The 16,645-nt window shown below is 56.8% G+C and overlaps 7 protein-coding genes across 7 annotated transcripts; 3 read left to right on the top strand and 4 right to left on the bottom strand.

Annotated features, from left to right (window-relative positions):
• C7974DRAFT_52233 (pisatin demethylase) lies at window positions 1-2,082 on the bottom strand. Its single transcript, XM_046146783.1, has 3 exons — window positions 1,505-2,082; window positions 1,257-1,456; window positions 1-1,207 (listed from the first exon to the last, which is right to left on the bottom strand). Exons 1-3 carry the CDS (start codon window positions 1,725-1,727, stop codon window positions 68-70), a joined length of 1,563 nt encoding a protein of 520 aa, XP_045993576.1. The 5' UTR covers window positions 1,728-2,082; the 3' UTR covers window positions 1-67.
• Window positions 2,083-2,749: 667 nt separating this feature from the next.
• On the top strand, window positions 2,750-4,415 carry C7974DRAFT_52196 (S-adenosyl-L-methionine-dependent methyltransferase). Its single transcript, XM_046146782.1, has 3 exons — window positions 2,750-3,120; window positions 3,217-3,517; window positions 3,607-4,415. Exons 1-3 carry the CDS (start codon window positions 2,866-2,868, stop codon window positions 4,257-4,259), a joined length of 1,209 nt encoding a protein of 402 aa, XP_045993577.1. The 5' UTR covers window positions 2,750-2,865; the 3' UTR covers window positions 4,260-4,415.
• Window positions 4,390-7,026, bottom strand: C7974DRAFT_52190 (HEC/Ndc80p family protein-like protein). Its single transcript, XM_046146781.1, has 3 exons — window positions 6,833-7,026; window positions 4,774-6,776; window positions 4,390-4,712 (listed from the first exon to the last, which is right to left on the bottom strand). Exons 1-3 carry the CDS (start codon window positions 6,875-6,877, stop codon window positions 4,487-4,489), a joined length of 2,274 nt encoding a protein of 757 aa, XP_045993578.1. The 5' UTR covers window positions 6,878-7,026; the 3' UTR covers window positions 4,390-4,486.
• A 50-nt stretch (window positions 7,027-7,076) lies between these two features.
• Window positions 7,077-8,568, bottom strand: C7974DRAFT_402431 (uncharacterized protein). Its single transcript, XM_046142707.1, has one exon. The coding sequence runs from the start codon at window positions 8,241-8,243 to the stop codon at window positions 7,545-7,547; it is 699 nt and encodes a 232-aa protein (XP_045993579.1). The 5' UTR covers window positions 8,244-8,568; the 3' UTR covers window positions 7,077-7,544.
• Window positions 8,569-8,623: 55 nt separating this feature from the next.
• On the bottom strand, window positions 8,624-10,888 carry C7974DRAFT_402440 (IMP-specific 5'-nucleotidase-like protein 1). The gene is made up of 9 exons (XM_046142708.1): window positions 10,847-10,888; window positions 10,478-10,793; window positions 10,378-10,388; window positions 10,306-10,326; window positions 10,238-10,252; window positions 10,043-10,190; window positions 9,222-9,967; window positions 9,128-9,173; window positions 8,624-9,082 (listed from the first exon to the last, which is right to left on the bottom strand). Exons 2-9 carry the CDS (start codon window positions 10,500-10,502, stop codon window positions 8,835-8,837), a joined length of 1,260 nt encoding a protein of 419 aa, XP_045993580.1. The 5' UTR covers window positions 10,503-10,793; window positions 10,847-10,888; the 3' UTR covers window positions 8,624-8,834.
• A 282-nt stretch (window positions 10,889-11,170) lies between these two features.
• C7974DRAFT_318970 (subunit 17 of mediator complex-domain-containing protein) lies at window positions 11,171-13,235 on the top strand (the record flags this gene model as incomplete). Its single annotated transcript, XM_046138683.1, has 3 exons — window positions 11,171-11,466; window positions 11,519-11,949; window positions 11,998-13,235. 3 exons carry the CDS (start codon window positions 11,171-11,173, stop codon window positions 13,233-13,235), a joined length of 1,965 nt encoding a protein of 654 aa, XP_045993581.1.
• A 997-nt stretch (window positions 13,236-14,232) lies between these two features.
• Window positions 14,233-16,642, top strand: C7974DRAFT_319228 (phosphofructokinase-domain-containing protein; the record flags this gene model as incomplete). Its single annotated transcript, XM_046138701.1, has 2 exons — window positions 14,233-15,825; window positions 15,872-16,642. The coding sequence occupies 2 exons, from the start codon at window positions 14,233-14,235 to the stop codon at window positions 16,640-16,642; spliced, it is 2,364 nt and encodes a 787-aa protein (XP_045993582.1).
• Between the last annotated feature and the right edge of the window lie 3 nt (window positions 16,643-16,645).

Genomic DNA, 16,645 nt, shown 5'->3' on the forward strand with positions numbered 1-16,645 from the left:
GCACTTTCAAACTTGCATTAATTATCTCGCGTCGCCAATCTACCGTTTCTACCTGCGAGTGGCATCATCACGCTCGCGCCGTAACATCAACCCACATATCCTTAATCTCCCACAGCCCGAGACTATTATGCGTCTTCCACGGCTCCGCGGGGTTACTCAGCGCAAGATCAAAGTGCCTCAGCAGCTCGAACACGCACTTGTGCACCTCGAGCAACGCGATATTCCTGCCCAAGCACACCCACCTGCCGTGCCCGAAGATCATGTCGTTCGTCCTGACCATCTCCTTCAGCTGGGCCTGCTCAGCAGCGCTAGACTCGTCCACGAGCCACCGCTCCGGCCGGAAGATGGCGGCGTCGGCGCCGTACAAGGAGGTGTTGTTGCGGTGCATCGACCACGCACAGTAGCCGACCATGGTGCCGCCCGGGATGAAGTACTCCTTGCCTTGCACCGTGACGACGTCGCCTGCGTCGGGAGCGACGCGGGAAAACAGGTTGACGACGGGTGGGTGCACGCGCATGCCTTCCCGCACCACGGCGCCCAGGTAGGGCAGCTTACGCGCTTCGGTGTCTGAAATGACGCCTGGAGACGGCGGGGCAGCGTCTGATTTCACGGCTTCGTCGATCTCGGCCTGCAGTTTTGCGTAGACGCGGGGATGCGTCATGATGTAGAGCAGGATGATGCGGATAGCGGCGGCGGTGGTGTCGGAGCCCGCGAGGATCTGCTCGAAGGCCTCCTGGAAGAGGTCGTCACCTGCGACGCCGTTGCGGATGAAGGATGCCAGCATGTCGGACTTGCCCTCGGTGGACGACAGTCTGCGAGCATCGACGAGCTTGCGCGCTTCGTGCATCATGCGGCCGTATCCACTGGCGTCCTTCTCCGAGGGGCTGATTGCTGGGCCGATGAGGGGGTTTTCTCGCATCCAGCCTAGACCCATACCAAAGGCTGTGTTGCCAATTTTGAGGCCCTCCTCGGTGGACTTGAGGTAGTCGTTCACGTCCTTGTTCGAGACGAGGTTTCCAAATGCGGAGCCGAGACCAATGTGACTGATGACATCCAGAGTGAAGAATGGGATCTTTTTGGCAAGGTCCATTGATTTAATTGGTTTTGATGATGCTGTCTGATCAGCGTAAGTCCGGACGAGTTGAATCAGCTCTTGCACATGGCTGTCGATAGAGGGTTCTAGGGTTGGGTTCTCTTTTCCAGAGTACTGCTGTAGTCAGCATATACCCAAGGCTGTTAGTATCAGATGCACATACACCAGCAAACATCTTCTTCCTTCTGGCATCATGGCGTTCATTATCGCACTCGGTGAAGACATTGTCCTTTCCAGGCTCGAAACGTGCTGCGTGGTAGTACCATGGCGCCCTGCGGTATGGCGACCGAACGCCATTGATGTGCGCCCATAGCTCAGGGTCACTTGTTATCAAGTGCTCAGGCGACACTCTTGCGATTGGGCCTGGATTGTTAGTATATCTTCTTTTCTGTCCCCAGTGTTGCAAATTACCATATTTCTCCGTCACGTCACCATAATAGCGCTGCGCCTGACCACTCAATACAGCCTTCGAATGCCACCACCATGAAATGCCGGTGGTTGCCGGGCCCTTGAAGTGGCTGAGGCGATAATACTGGCGGAGGCGAGCAATTACCAGATAAGCCGCAATGAGGAGCAGGCCTAGGTACAAGGGTGGGACTGTATTCAGCAGTGCGCCTGACACATCGGTGACCATGATGCCGACCAGGTAACACGACAGAAGCAATCGCCGTTCTGCCTCACACTCAAGGCGGTTGATGACAACAAGGAGTCTCTGTGTGGTAGGTTTTGTGGATCCTCAAGGATGATGGATGCCGCGGGCGCTAGGGAGAGGGTCGTTCATCGTCGCTACAGACGCATTGCTGACACGATCTGGCTGGAGAGGGAGCCATCTCCGTGTGTGCATGACATCTGCCGTGCTTGCGACCAAGCGCGGCAACGTGGGCCATGCATATGGCGAGTGAAGTTTTGCGGAATCCTGCCCGTATCCGAATGCATGTACTGATGCTACCGGGAAGCGGAGCTTCCCCGGGCAAGTAGGCTGGCTTGCAATGCGAGGTAGCGCATCGAGCTGTCGCTCGGAATGACGGCGGACAAGCGAGCTTCAAGCTGACAAACTTCAAAACAGAGCTTGTAGCTATTATAACAGTTAAAGCTAAGATGTGTTAAAGCATTGCCTATGTTGTAGGCAAAAAAAGTGTTGCATAGAGTTCTTGTGCAGTTCCTCAACGTTGCCATTGGGGAGTAGGATATTCAGCTCACATCCTTGGTCTGCCGTTTATCCTGCAATGTGAGAGCCGCCGTTCATGGGCTAGCGACCGCAATCTTCTCTGCCGTGTGAGTACTCCAGCGCGCGACAATGTTTCCAAGGAAGCACGGCATGGCAGCGCCAATGCAAAAAGCACATCAGCACACAGCAGCGCTGCGAGTCATCGGGAGATGCTCTGCATGAACATCTGACCACACGGCCAGACCCACGACGCCCGAGTCTCTAGGAACAGATTGGCCCGCAGCTACGACCAGGTGTGAAGCCTGCAACCACGTTGCTTCCCGATGCACGTCCGTCGACGGATCCGGAGACTGGAGCTTCCCGCTGTACATAGTCTCTTGGTTGTCCAGGTTGTGGAGCAGTCAAGCCGGAGTAGATTTTTCTCGACCGTGTTGGCAGCGCACAATCCTGCAAAGTTGCGAGCAAACCCGGACACTTGCCAAAATTTATACCTCTTGAACCTTATTGAAGTCATCTTTGACGTCTGACAGGCTGACTCAGGCGACCCCGGTCTGCGAGAGTGCGGCGTAGTCGTACCTGACTCCACCGATTAGAGCTCATCGACATGCCGATGACGCAACCAGAACATACCGCGGGAGCGAGCACGTCGGCTCCTCCAGCAAGCATCGAAGAGACGGTGCCGATATCAGATCAAGCAGTACCGGAACCATCCATTGAGCATGCACCGGCAAGTCCAGCAACCCCGGCACCTACAAACGAAGAACAAGGTTCCGCGGAGAGTGCGCCAATGACCACAACGGCGGGTCCCTCCACGCTGGTAGAACACGACCCTGCCCCAATCCAACCTCCAATTCAACCCGTATGTACATGAACTAAAAGCAGTGCACAACACAGATTGAATGTGTGAAACACAGCTTAACAACATCAAAAATGACCATGACTGAAACCTACCCAGGAGTCCGACTTTGACGAATCCGACTCCGCATATGGCGACTCGGACCACTTGAGCGACACCACCTCGATCCCGTCGACCATCTGGAAGCACCGCTACGAGAATGGCCGCCGCTACCACAAGTTCCGCGAGGGCGAGTACTGGGGCCCCAACGACGAGCTGCAAAACGACCAGCTCGACATTGCGCACCACATGTTCCTGCTGCTGCTCGACAACAAGCTGCACCTCGCGCCCATCCCGGACCCGCAGCGCATCCTCGATCTGGGCTGCGGCACGGGCATCTGGTGCATGGACATGGCTGACGGTAAACACTACTTCTTGCCCCCCCCCCCCCCCCCCCCCCCCCCCCCCGCCCTCTCCCCGAATCCGCCACTGACCAGTCGTTCTGCGCAGAACACCCCGCCGCAGACATCACCGGCGTCGACCTCTCCCCCATCCAGCCCTCCTTCACGCCGCCCAACTGCCGCTTCGAAATCGACGACATCACCTCGCCGTGGACCTTCCCGCACACCTTCGACCTCATCAACCACCGCTCTCTCTACGGCTCCATCGCCGACTGGCCCGCGCTGTACGCACAGGCCCACGCCGCGCTCGTCCCGGGCGGCTACCTGCACGCCGTGGAGATGAGCATCCAGTTCAAATCCGACGACGGGACGCTGGCGCCCGACCACGTGCTCAGCGCGTGGAGCGACGTGTTCCACGACGCGTCGAAGCGGTTTGGGAAGAGCTTCTACGAGGTGTGGGCGCTGTCGCGGTATGCAAGGGACGCCGGGTTCGAGGAGGTGGTGGAGCGCGTGTACAAGGTGCCCGTGAATGGGTGGCCGGCGGATGCGCGGATGAAGGAGCTCGGGCGGTGGAATTTCTTGCACTGCACGCAGGGCGCGGAGGGGTGGGGGTTGTTTCTGCTGACGCGGGTGATGGGGTGGAGTGTAGAGGAGGCGCAGGTGTTTATTGCGAAGTTTAGGACGGGGTTGAAGGAGAGGAAGGTGCATGCGTACTTTGAGGTGATTCAGTTTAGTGCGCGGAAGCCGGGGGCGCGGGTGTAGAAGGGGGGGATGTGGAGGGAGAGCACGTTGCATTGCGCCAAACGCAGAGGTATCTAGAAAGTATCAGGCTCCAACGCCAAACTCCAGCCGAGTCTGCCATGGGCAGCTCCGCGGCAATAACACCGCCGTCCATGAAAGAGCCGCTCAAACCCAACGCCGCGTCGTAACATCGTCAGAACTCGCTATATCCAACACATCCAATCCACCCATCAATGCGCTGAATGAATTCACTCAGCATCCTCCATCTCCTCGTCCTGCTCGTCCTCGGGCGCCTGTGCAAGCAGATCCTGCTCTTCACAGCTGCGCTCGACCTCATCGGCAATGAACTGCTCGTACTCTTCGAGCGAGCGCTGGACGTGCAACTTGAAGCGTACGATATCGTCTAGCATGCGCTCGATCTCCGTGTGCAACTCTTCGCGGAGCGAGTTGGCGCGGAGCTGAAGTTGTTCGTATCTGGGGCGGGTTAGCTTGACGTTCTCTGCAAAGAGAAGAACCGATGTGAGTGGGGACGTACTCAATGTTGACCGCCATCTCGCGTTGCACCATCAGCTGCACGCTCTCGCCGAGCCCGCTGCGCATACGGCCGAGATCCTTCTCCAGGCGCTCGATCTGGGCGTCGCTCTGGCTCTTCTGGGTATTTGTGATTTCGCGCAGTTTCTCGAGTTCGTCTTCTGCCTGTGCAACACGGTGGCCGAGCGCCTCGACCTCGGCAACCTTGTCGTCCATGGCTTCCTTGATCTTGTCCAGAAGGTCGTGGTTGTTCATGTCGGCTTCGAGAGCGGCGTTGCGGCGCTCTGCGATTTCCTTGCGCAGGGTAAGGATGTTGGATTTCACGCTGCCCTTGAGGTCGAGGTTCAGGAGGTGTGCGGGCGCGTAGCCTGTGCTTGCGTCTTGAAGGAGGCGGTCTGAGGGTTCTTGGGAGGAGGCGCCCATCTGGGAGCCTGAGAAGTTGGGAACGTCGGTGATGGTGAGGACGAGCTCGTAGTCCTGGCCCTTTGCGTTTACGGCAGTGGATGGGATGACGCCGATTTGGTAGCCTAAGTTGTTGTAGCGCTCGATTGTCTGCTCGAGTTCGTCAAGCTTCCTCGAGGCATGCACTTCTCTCTCTGCAATGCGCTTCCTCGATTCCTCCAGACGCGCGGCAGTGCCTTGTAGGGCTTGGTCTAAGCGATCCTTCTCGGCAGCCATGCGATCAATATCGTTGATGGTCATCCCGCGGCCGTCGATAATGGCTTGGAGGTCAGCCTGCTCCCGTTCTGACGCTTCGAGCTCAGCTTCTAGCTCTTCGATGTTTCTTTCCAGAAACTCGCAGCGATCGGTGTACTTCTTGACTTTGAGTTCCATGTTCTGGTTGAAGTTCTCAAACTTCACCTTATCCTTGCCCAAGATCTCGTTTTGTTCCTCGTACTTTGCGATTTTCGGGCCCGCTTTGCTGAGCTCCTCAATCTGCTCCTCGAGAAGCTTGTGCTCTGCCTCAAGCATCTTGACGTGATCGTGGTTTTGCGAATTCGTTGCCTCGAACTTGTCCGCCATCGCCCTGATGTGCGGTTCCATGTGTCGAGCTTGGGATTCCTCATCGTCTTCCTCGTCATCTGCTGCTAGCCATGTGCTGTATGCGTCTGTGAGGAACTCGAAGATGATGCGGTCGCCAGATACGTCGAAGCCGGCTTCAAAGCAAGCATCGTCATAGCTACCAGATTCGTACCTCTGACACAGGACCACAAGCTGCATCATCCAATGCAGCAATCCCAGGAACGTCGGCCAGTTGTTTCCGCCGACCGCCGCAATTTGCGACTTCATGATCGACTTCTCGAAGGGGTAGCGCAGCTGCTTGAGCAGAACCGGTACTTCCTGGTCAATGGTTTTCTGGAAGCGATAGCTCGGATCGATCTTGTTGTACAGCCACTGGAACATGCTGTTGAAGTCCTTTTGTGTGGGGGATGTCATAGCTTTTGCGGACAAGACATGCTTTGACTCCATCTCGAAGTTGTTGTGTGTGAGGAATTGCAGGAGCTCGGCGGCCATTGTCTGCCGGGTCTGGAGGTCCTTCAGTCTGCGCGGGTCTGGTGGAGGGGTCGCAGGCATGGGCGCCTGCTGGAAGAAAGACTGCTTGATGCCCGGCTGACCGCCGGCGTGCGACGTGCGCCCCTTGAAGACGCTGCTGCGTCGCTGGGCGCTCTGCTCGAAGTCTGGTCCGGCAGGCGGCGCAGGAGTCTGGAAGAGCGCAGAGCCTGGCGCATAGCTCTTGCGCCCGCTGCTGGCTCCACCGAAGGCGCCCATGGACTGGCGCTGCACCGAGGGGAAGCCTTCAGCGAGGTTTGTGCCCGACGACGAGCGCGCAAAGAGCGGCTGGCTGGGCCGCCCGGGCGCCAGCGACATGCGGCCGCCCGACTGCGAGCGCGCATGGTTGTTGCCAAACTGCGAGCCCTGCTGCATCTGGTGTACGGAACTGGAGCGCTTCATGGCCGACGAGGGCATGGGAATGGCGGAGGAGTTGTTGTTTATGGGTCCTAATGTCTGCGCAGTATCAGTATCAGTATCGTCCGGAAGGTTTTCGGCGCAAAACAACGGACCTGGCGCGGTCGCTGGACCGAGAACATGCCCTGGTCGTGGGCCATAGTAGAGTCAGGTTGTCGCAATGATGCTGCGATGGGGGCACAGCCGCTAATATGCAGTGCAGGCGCGCGCAAGTCGAGATGTACGTTGGTGTTGCAGGGCTGACGGCCGTGTTGACTGTTTGTTGTGGTGGCAGGGGTCGTCGTTAGCGGTTGCTGGCCAGCGCGTGCCCCTCATTGGCGCCCTGCACGTACGCCGTCACTGGAGCCGTCGCGTGCAAGACCGACAACATCGCAAACTAACAATAGCGATGGCGGCAACATTAAGCGTCTCGACCACGACCAATCGTGAGCATGACGAACCTGATCGTGTGCGAGATGCGAAATTGCACATTGGGAAAGCAAAGTCGACAGAAGAGAATGGTATTTGCAGGGTCTAGCAACGACAGCCCGTGCTGTCAAGTATTAAACGAACGCTCGAACAGAAGTCCAAAGTACCCACAGTACTGCTGTCTGCGAAGTAATCCCCAGAGCATACCCCAAACCGTGCCAGCCCTTCTGCTATCATGCGTCGACCCGGGGTATCGTGTGCTATGCAACAAGCAGAAACAAAGAACGTATTATCCACAATCAAACTTATAAACTCCATGTCATGGTCCAGAATCGACAAACCTCATTAGCCCCAATCCATCAGAACTGCATCGTAGTCGTGGTCGATGCGTCTGCCGCCTTACTTGATGTTCTTAAACATGTCCTCGGCGTCGAAGCTCAGCGTTTTCTCGTTGACGCCAAACGAGTTGAGCTGCGGCAGAGCCGGCGGCGGCGGGCCCTTCTTCTGGGGCGGCGGCTGTGCAGGCTGTACAGGCTGGGGTCGTGGTGCCGGTGCGGCCATTGTGCCGTTTGTGACGGTCCTGGACAGAGGCGCCGCTGCTGTGCTCTTGTTCTCCTCGGGCACTGAGCCAAAGTAGGAGCTCTTCCTCTTGCTGCCGAACCAGCTGGTGCTCTTCTTCCGCGTGAGGCTCCGCTGGCTGTTTATGGTGGCGGCGGGCGAGCCGGGTCGCTCGTCCTGGTGGAGGCTGTCCCGCGAGGGCAAAGTGCGGAGGCCCAGGAACTGGCGCACCGACGACGGCCGCCGGCCGGGACTCGTGGGCGAGAGGCCGCCGTCGGCCGCTTCGCTCGTCCGTCCGCGCGTCACTGGCGGTTCTGGCTGCACCGAGTCCTCAGACGTCTTTCCATTCGGGGAGCTGAGCTGTTGCTGTGACGAGGCGGGGGACCTGGGTGTGGGATGCGACGAGAGCGGTCCCTTGCCTGGCGTCGGCGGACGAGGCGTCTCGGGCGGCGAGTCGAGCGGTGCCGGAATCGAGGTGCCCTCTGTGAGCGAGAAGTTGATGGGCACAAGCGTCAATGGCTTGAACTTAGTGGGAGGCATCGCGGCGGTATTCGAGAGATTACTGCCTCTGCAACGACGCGAGTGAAGTGCGTCTCAATGCAAGCAATTGGGCGGCGAGCGGCAGAAAGAGGTCAGCGAACGTCGCACGGCCGCCGGTGGGTGTGAGCTCAGAAGGGGCCGGGGCGAAGGAGCTTGCAGGGTTTATGGGACGGTGCTGCGAGCGATGGTTTGCACGACACGAGGCAGCGTGGCGTCGGCCAACGGCAGTCCGGGAGGCACAAGCGATGCACTTGCGTCGCCTTGGAAAGTCAGTCCACAACGGGCCCCATGTGCTGCCGCCAGCCAGCAAGCGCGAAGGCGAGAATGCGAGGCGTGGAACAACGTTTTGAAAGGCTGCATGCACAATGCCAGTTTTGTCTGAATGCGGAAGCTGCGGGCCGCGGGCGAGTCAGGGGCAGCTGTTGCCCTGACCCGTCCCACTCCACACCATGGCGCAGGGTCTCCTGCAGCCTACTAACATCGATTCTGTGCAAGTCTTGTAGTATAAATAGGTAGGACACTGCTGTGAGTCTGTCAAACACATGCCATGTCACACTGCCCTGGTCCCTTTACTCTGACTGTGGCGACGTCTCAGCGAGTCTTGCGCTGGTGTGTCTCGTCTAGCTCGGTGATCTCGTCCAGCAGCTGGCACGTCTCGGTGGGATTCGCGATCCACGCCGTCGTACATGCCAGTCGCGCCTTGAAGTCGTTCGCACCTGCGCTCAAGAACTGATCTCCCACGTGCAGCGTCTTGCTGCCTTCAATTGACCCAAAGATCCTCTGGCAGGCCAAGACGCCCCAGCTTTTGTCTCCAATATCCACAAACACGTCGTTGCCACCTGGTCGTGTTAGTAAAGATCCACAAGACATGTTGCGCCACGTACCGTTAAAGGCGCAGAATGGCAGTCGCTGTCCGACGTCCGAGATGTCCTGGGCGAGTCAGCAGGTCGTTAGTGTGAAAGCAGCTGCAAGACATACGAGCACTTTCTGCACAATCAGCACCGTCTCCTCCAGCGTTTCTCGACAGAATCGGTCACCGTTCTTTGGTATGATGCCCACTGCCATCTCCTTTCTGACAATTTCGGCGTTCATCCGCATGTTCCTCACCGTGTCTCTCAGCGATGCCTCTGCAATGTCCAGGAGCTCCGTAACATCGGCGTCCGACCACAGCAGCATCTCCTTGAGCACCCACTCCTCGCGCGGAACGAATCTCAACAAGTCCGGGCTGTTCTCGTCGAATTTGAAGCAGAAGCTACTCTCGCCGCCCATGATCATAAAGCCTTGCTTCGACTCGAGCGGTAGGTCAGACTCTTGGATTGCATGCAGTAGTCCGAAAAGACGTCCGTAGTACCGACTAGCTTCTGTGTAGCCTGCTGCTGTGACAATACCAATCTTTGACCCTCTCCGCATGAGCTGCAAAATCTTAGGAATGATTGGGTTGTCGGGTAGGAGGTTCATCCCGTCATCATACAAGGTGACATCTCCGTCAAAGGTGACGAGTTCAATAGGGCCACTGCGGACAAGGCTCATGACTTGAGCGGTGTTGAGAACCAGACGCACGTCGTTGAATGAAGGTGGCACAAACCGCCTGTAGCTGATGGAGCGACGTTGGTCTTGGAATATGAACGCATCGTGGAGAGCTAGAGGAGTAAAGAAATTGGCGACGGTAGGTACCAAAAGCTTGAGCTTGGATCGATCTGGCTTCCCCTGCTTCTGGTGTTCAACTAGAACAGAGGTCAATATCATCATTCAGGAACTCAAAGCGACAAAGCCAATTGCATTCAATCCGTGAGACTCACTGTGGTCGTTGATTATCTCTTCTACATCACGCATGATCTCGGCGTATCGACGCTGGGCAACACTGGATTGCTGATGAACGGTCTGTGCATTTTCCTCGAACACGGCTGTTGGCTGCGAATGCAGAACGAACGGAACTGCAAGGAGACCCTTTTGACGATGAGCATCTCGGTAGCACGACAACAGAGAAACAGTACCTTGATCCATTCAATCTATGAAAGTCAGTTAGTGTTGGGGTCCACAATGGGTCTGTAAGTGCCCTTACCAACTGGTCTCGCCTGTGTGTCTTCAATGCCTGTTAATCGGGAGTCAAGAGGTCTGGAATTGAACGACCGACCTTGAGAGCATCTACATATCAGCCACGTTAGCGTGTCGTTGCACGAGCTCAGCTTGAAGACGTGAGTGGGATGGCATAGCAGCTCAGAGGTCCAACATACATTCTACGCGGTATCTGGTGGTCATCGTGCGTGGCAATTGGTAAGAGGGGGTGTTAAAGGGGTGTTAGAAAGGGAGGAGAGTGTCGCGCTGTCAATGTGTTCAATGACTGCACGCTTAGGTATCGGAGGACGCCGCTAGCGGAACGAAGAGTTACACGTGGAGTCTGGTACGGTGGGTATGTGACACTTTCAAGCTCAGATGATCCGCTGCAACGAGAACACACGCGAAAGGAGATTGACCAACACAATCGAGGCTTGACAGAGACCCGATGAACGATGCTGCAATGGCACAGCAATAAAGCGGAGGTGAATGAGGTGAGCTTTATCGATAACAGACACGCGACGAGGGGCCGACTCTGACGTTCCAGGGAAAACGGCAGTTAAGCGACCTTCGAGCTGAACAACCTTGATACAGAACTTGTAGCTCTTGTAATGCCTGAAGCTAACGTTTAGTTAAGAACTACCTATGGTGTAGGCGAAAAGTGTTCGATAGACTTCCCTTATATCATTTCTACTTTGCTGTTGCGTGGTGAAATACTTGGCTCACACCTTGATAGCCCGCTGTTCATCCTGCAACGTGAGAGGCGGAGCCGCGGGCGCTACCGAGCAGAGCTTCGACCGTTGTGCAAGGGTCCAACTTCTTCCGATCAACGGCACCGCTTTGGCACAATCGGTCGCCGGACAATTCGCACCATGGCTGGGATCGAGTCGCTGAAGGATGTGGCATTGCGCCCATGGCCAGCGAATAAGACAGACGAATTTGGCAAAGATGTCATATTACCACAAATCGAGCAGCTCGCGCGAGAGCGCGGCCACTTGCGCAACATCACAGAGCAGTCGCTGCAGGCTGACATTGAGGCCGGCAAAGATGTCCTCGATAACGCGAAAGAGGACTCGGAGACCGAGGACGATGAGAAGGAGCCCCGCACCCTGGATGAGAGGAAGAAGGAGATAGCTGAGATGCAGATGGAGATGGCGAGCCACCTAGAGTACGCATGCCATAGCGCGCACGCAAGAATACTGTATACTGATATTTGAAAGCTGGGCCAGGTTTGCAGCCACCAATGCGCTCGATCTCATTTCACTCGTACTTTCCACCGACCCCAACAAGCGTGCGCCCACGTCCTTCAGCCATACGTTCCGCGAGGCTGGTCTGAACCAAGGGCTGCCATTCGGATCTGTGGGTGTTGCTAGGGAGAACCATGAATATGACGAGCTGAAACCCCCGGAAAGGTCTCGGAGAGAAGAATATCAAAAGAGACAAGAGCTTGTAGCCAAGGCTGCCAGGATGGAAGCGCTCGATAATGCGACGGACGAGATCCTGAAGGCGGCAAAGAACCTAGAGAAGGAAGTTCGCAGAGAGACAAAATACTGGCAGGAGATCGTGTCCATCTCGAATAAGGGCTGGCCAATTCACCGCATGGGCAATGCCCGCCATGCGCCGTTCGGTGTGCGTTTTGGGGCCCCCGAAGGTACGTGAAAGCAGGTCGCCATGAGAATAACTACTGACAAGCGTACAGCAAGCGGGCAGTTCAAAACTCGCGGCTCAGCTCCTCTACGTATGGACAAAGACGGCAGCATTATCCTCGATCCGAATCTTGCTTTGAAACCGAAGACTCTGCGTGTGAGGATCAGCGAGGGTGGGAAGATCACCGGGTCATCCCAGCTTCCCGTAGAGAGCTTGGTAGAAGGTCTTGCGGTGGAGAAATCGGTACGGCTTGCAAGAGATTCGCTGCTCGAAGAGGAACTGTACCACGAGATGAGCTTGGAGACACGGCAGCTGCTACCATACGGTGTTCGCCTGCGAGACAACGTCATATCCGTGGATGCGCCAGGGGCGAACACCTCAGTCTCACGACAACTCCTCATCGATTGTATACCTCGGGACGACAGAGCTGCTGATGGGCAGGGGCATGCAAATGACTGGCTTGCACACAACATTGCAGAAGCCTTGCGTCTTTTGTTGACACATGAGCACAACATGCGATTGTACCGCAGGACCCAGCTTCCGCCTGCGTTGACAGCACGAAAGCAAGAGCAGAAGTCACCGCCGCTTCTACGCACCTTGCTTGCCATGTTATACCATCTACAGCATGTGGACTCCTTGTTTGCTTACCTTATCACTGTCTGCCGCACGCTGAAAAGTGCTGGTCTTGAAGCTCCGTTGGAAACAGACCGCGAGGAGTCATGGATCAAACTCCGCGACAGCCTCGCGAAGCCTACCAGGAGAGATCTCTCAGCAACTGATCAGCTCCTGGAAATTTTCTCCAAGCCGTTCACAGGCAAAGCTACCTTGACTCTGCCGTCACACCCAGGCTCGCAAACCGAGCAGCTCACCATCGCAATACGCACCGTCATCGGCGCACCTACTTTTGGCACCGAGTACAAACTTACGCTCCCGGCAGCTCTCGCAACAGATCTCGGCCTCTCTACGGAGAACAGATTCCAGTCTACCGTCGACGTCACGTCCTACCTCGACTGGATTCTGTCGTTGCATATAGCGCACCGAGTGCTCAAGTACGAGTACGCGAACCGTGCATCTGTCAATGGAAACGAGGCTAGAGTGACAATTGCAAGTAAGGGCGGCAAGAAGGGGACGTCTGCCAAGCAGGACATCGCGCTCGAGTTGAAAGAAGGGTCGCTGTCAGTACACTTGACGAACAGCAGTTCGCAGGAGCCATCACAAGAATCGCACTCATGGTCTGGCAATGAGGGCGGTTTGTCGCTCAAGGAGCAGGTCAAGAGCTGGCTCGGGTGAGCGATATGCAGAAATACCATAGCCTGCGACATCTTGTCTGTTGGCCCAGCCCTTGGCTGAAGCCCTACTTGTTTGCTTGAATCCGCATCTACATGAAGTGATGAGACCTTCTTCTGCAAGGCCACACAGCCAAGCGCCAGATATCAGCTGAGATTTGTCTGCTGCCTTGGAAGTCGGACGCTCGAGCCCTTGATTGGACCGGCGCCGAGCGAATCCAAGTAGCTCCGTCATTGGGAGGAGCGACCATTGCGAGACATCTCGATCGCAGGGTGTCTTCGACAGCAGTCGTATAATGTGCTGTTCCCAGTCTTGCTCCAGACGTCTCGGACCGGACGCGGCACGACCGCCATTGGCTTCGAGACAAGCTAGCTAGCACGTGTCGCAGTGTTCGGCCGTGCAGCCGTGCAGTGTAGCCTGGGGCGTGGGATTGCAGCCATACGCACCGTATCTGCCGCATCACCAGAATGCTACTACTTGGGCGACGTTGACATCACAAAATTGCATAATCCCATCTCGATCCGCGGCCTGGTGTTGAGGCTGAAAAACGCATCGCTGGAGATCCGGCAGGCACGAGAGAGTGGAGTGACCCCACTTGCTGACCAGGGCTGCTGTTTTTTCCAACGTCCCACGTCATGCCGCAGCTGTGCAGCCATTGAGCAGCACCGCAAGGGAACGCGCGCAACCTTATCATCGGGTCGCCGTGGGTATATAGTAATTGACCGGACATGTCTGTATAATCAATCAACGTTGCTTTTCCCAGATACACACTCTCGTCATTCTTATTGTCTGCTTGCAGCCGCATTGGAGCTACCCCTCCCGAAGCTCTGAACCTCAACACATCCACGAGGACCCGCTTCGGCCTCGCTATTCTTACCTTGACACCGCACCTTGATCTCATACCTGACCCACAGTGAAACGCCGACTACATCATTCCTCCCTCCCTTCGACGATTCACCCAGACTCCTACGACCTTCCACTACGAACAACACTCACAGCTATGGCGCCCACAAACGTGCCACCGCCCCTTGCGGGCAAGAAGAGGAGAATCGGTGTCATGACCAGCGGAGGAGACGCGCCTGGCATGAACGGAGCGGTGCGAGCCGTTGTCCGCATGGCCATTCACAACGACTGCGAGGCCTACGCCATCTACGAAGGCTACGACGGCCTGGTGAAGGGCGGCGACATGATCAAGGAGATGCACTGGGAGGACGTTCGAGGTTTCCTCTCGGAAGGAGGTACCCTCATTGGCACAGCGCGCTGCATGGAGTTCATGCAGCGAGAGGGCCGCCGCACAGCCGCAAAGAACATGATCATCAAGGGCATCAACGCGCTCATCATCTGCGGTGGTGATGGCTCGCTCACAGGTGCCGACAGGTTCCGCGACGAATGGCCCAGCCTGCTCGAGGAGCTCATTGAGCGAAAGGAGCTCACCAAGGAGCAGGTCGATCCGTTCCGTCACCTCAACATTGTTGGTCTTGTCGGCTCCATCGATAACGATCTCTCCATGACCGATGCCACCATCGGTTGCTACACATCACTTGCCCGTATCTGCGAGGCTATCGATTCGGTCGACACCACAGCCGTCAGTCACCAGCGTGCGTTCGTCATCGAGGTCATGGGGAGGCACTGCGGTTGGCTCGCTCTTAGCGCCGGTGTAGCAACTGGAGCAGACTTTGTCTTCACACCCGAGAACCCGCCGCACCCAGGCTGGGAGAAGGAGATGCTGAAGCAGGTCCAGAAGCAGAGGTCCATGGGCAAGCGCAAGACCATTGTGGTTGTTGCTGAGGGTGCGATTGATCGCGACCTGAAGAAGATCACCTGCGAACAGGTCAAGGACGTCCTCGCAAAGGAGGGCGGTCTTGACACAAGAATCACAACACTTGGTCACGTTCAGCGTGGAGGTACCCCATCTGCGTACGACCGCATGCTTGCAACCCTGCAGGGTGCTGAGGCTGTCAAGGCAGTCTTGGAGGCTACTCCTGAGACTCCCAGTCCGGTCATCTGCATGCAAGAGAACAAGATTGTTCGCAGATCTCTGCTAGAGGCTGTTGCTCAGACGAAAGAGGTCGCTGTCGCCATCGAGAACAAGGACTTCGAGCGTGCCATGCAGCTTCGTGACACCGAGTTCGCCGAGCAGTACCAATCCTACCATATCACCACAGCAGCAAACCTGCCTGAGCTTCGCCTCCCAGAAGAGAAGCGCATGCGTGTTGGTATTATCCACGTTGGTGCGCCAGCTGGTGGTATGAACGCTGCCACTCGTGCGGCGGTCGCGTACTGCATTGCCCGTGGTCACACACCCGTCGCGCTCCACAATGGATTCCCAGGTATCATTCGCCATCACTCAGACGAGCCTGTCGGTGCTGTGCGCGACATTAAGTGGGTTGACGCTGAGACATGGGCCTCCAAGGGTGGATCTGAGATCGGTACCAACCGTGGTCTACCCAGTGAGGACCTCGAGACCACCGCCTTTGTCTTCAAGAAGTACAACATCCAGTCGCTGTTTGTTGTTGGTGGTTTCGAGGCCTTCACGGCTGTCTCCGAGCTGCGCAAGGCTCGTGAGCACTACAAGGCGTTCAAGATCCCTATCGTAAGTTTCCCACTGTAACCTGTAATTCCAGTACTGACATGAACAGGTCATCGTTCCTGCTACCATCTCGAACAACGTCCCTGGAACCGAGTACTCCATTGGCTCAGATACATGCTTGAACGCGCTCATCCAGTACGCCGACGCCTGCCGCCAATCTGCCTCCGCATCTCGACGCCGTGTCTTCGTCATCGAGACTCAGGGTGGTGAGTCTGGTTACATCGCCACTGTTGCCGGTCTCTCTATCGGCGCGCTCGCTGTCTACACACCCGAGGACGGCATCAACCTCAAGATGCTGGATCGCGATATCGACCACTTGGCCTCAGTGTTCAAGAAGGACAAGGGTGTTTCCCGCTCCGGCAAGGTCATTCTGGTCAACGAGAAGGCAAGCAAGACATATTCCGTCCAGACGATTGCGCAGATGATCGCAGAGGCCGGCAAGGGCAAGTTCGAGTCGAGGCACGGTGTACCCGGTCACTTCCAGCAAGGCACCACACCCTCGCCCATGGACCGTGTCCGCGCTGTCAGGTTCGCCACCAAGGCCATGCAGCATCTTGAGGAGTTTATCGGCCAGGATCCTGAGGAGATCGACGACGACCCTATGAGCGTCAGTGTTGTCGGTATCAAGGGTAGCAAGCTGCTGTTCAGCCCCATGGAGCAGGTCGAGAAGAAGGAGACGGAGTGGCACAGGAGACGCCCCAAGCACGAGTTCTGGATGGCGCTCAAGGAAACTGTCGACACGCTGTCTGGCCGTCCCCAGGCGCCCAAGAACCCCACACCCATCGATACCCTGGCTGGCAGGCCTAGCAGCAGCGGCTAGGCG

Source organism: Boeremia exigua (genome assembly GCF_020726555.1).
Source record: "Boeremia exigua strain MPI-SDFR-AT-0100 chromosome Unknown C7974scaffold_11, whole genome shotgun sequence".
NCBI classification, from domain to species: Eukaryota; Fungi; Ascomycota; class Dothideomycetes; order Pleosporales; family Didymellaceae; genus Boeremia; species Boeremia exigua.

Excerpts from the sequence above, each read along its gene's own strand:
- C7974DRAFT_402440 (XM_046142708.1), bottom strand. The coding sequence starts at position 10,502 with ATGACCACCAGATACCGCGTAGAAT. Across the intron at positions 9,174-9,221 it reads TGATTGTGCAGAAAGTGCTC|GACATCTCGGACGTCGGACA; the intron begins GTATGTCTTGCA and ends TGACTCGCCCAG. Across the intron at positions 9,083-9,127 it reads GCCATTCTGCGCCTTTAACG|GTGGCAACGACGTGTTTGTG; the intron begins GTACGTGGCGCA and ends TAACACGACCAG.
- C7974DRAFT_402431 (XM_046142707.1), bottom strand. The coding sequence starts at position 8,243 with ATGCCTCCCACTAAGTTCAAGCCATTGACGCTTGTGCCCATCAACTTC.
- C7974DRAFT_52190 (XM_046146781.1), bottom strand. The coding sequence starts at position 6,877 with ATGGCCCACGACCAGGGCATGTTCTCGGTCCAGCGACCGCGCCAG. Across the intron at positions 6,777-6,832 it reads CGGTCCAGCGACCGCGCCAG|ACATTAGGACCCATAAACAA; the intron begins GTCCGTTGTTTT and ends GATACTGCGCAG. Across the intron at positions 4,713-4,773 it reads GAGATGGCGGTCAACATTGA|ATACGAACAACTTCAGCTCC; the intron begins GTACGTCCCCAC and ends AACCCGCCCCAG.
- C7974DRAFT_52196 (XM_046146782.1), top strand. The coding sequence starts at position 2,866 with ATGCCGATGACGCAACCAGAACATACCGCGGGAGCGAGCACGTCGGCT. Across the intron at positions 3,121-3,216 it reads TCCAACCTCCAATTCAACCC|GAGTCCGACTTTGACGAATC; the intron begins GTATGTACATGA and ends AAACCTACCCAG. Across the intron at positions 3,518-3,606 it reads GTGCATGGACATGGCTGACG|AACACCCCGCCGCAGACATC; the intron begins GTAAACACTACT and ends CGTTCTGCGCAG.
- C7974DRAFT_52233 (XM_046146783.1), bottom strand. The coding sequence starts at position 1,727 with ATGGTCACCGATGTGTCAGGCGCACTGCTGAATACAGTCCCACCCTTG. Across the intron at positions 1,457-1,504 it reads TGACGTGACGGAGAAATATG|GCCCAATCGCAAGAGTGTCG; the intron begins GTAATTTGCAAC and ends CTAACAATCCAG. Across the intron at positions 1,208-1,256 it reads GGAAGAAGATGTTTGCTGGT|TACTCTGGAAAAGAGAACCC; the intron begins GTATGTGCATCT and ends TGACTACAGCAG.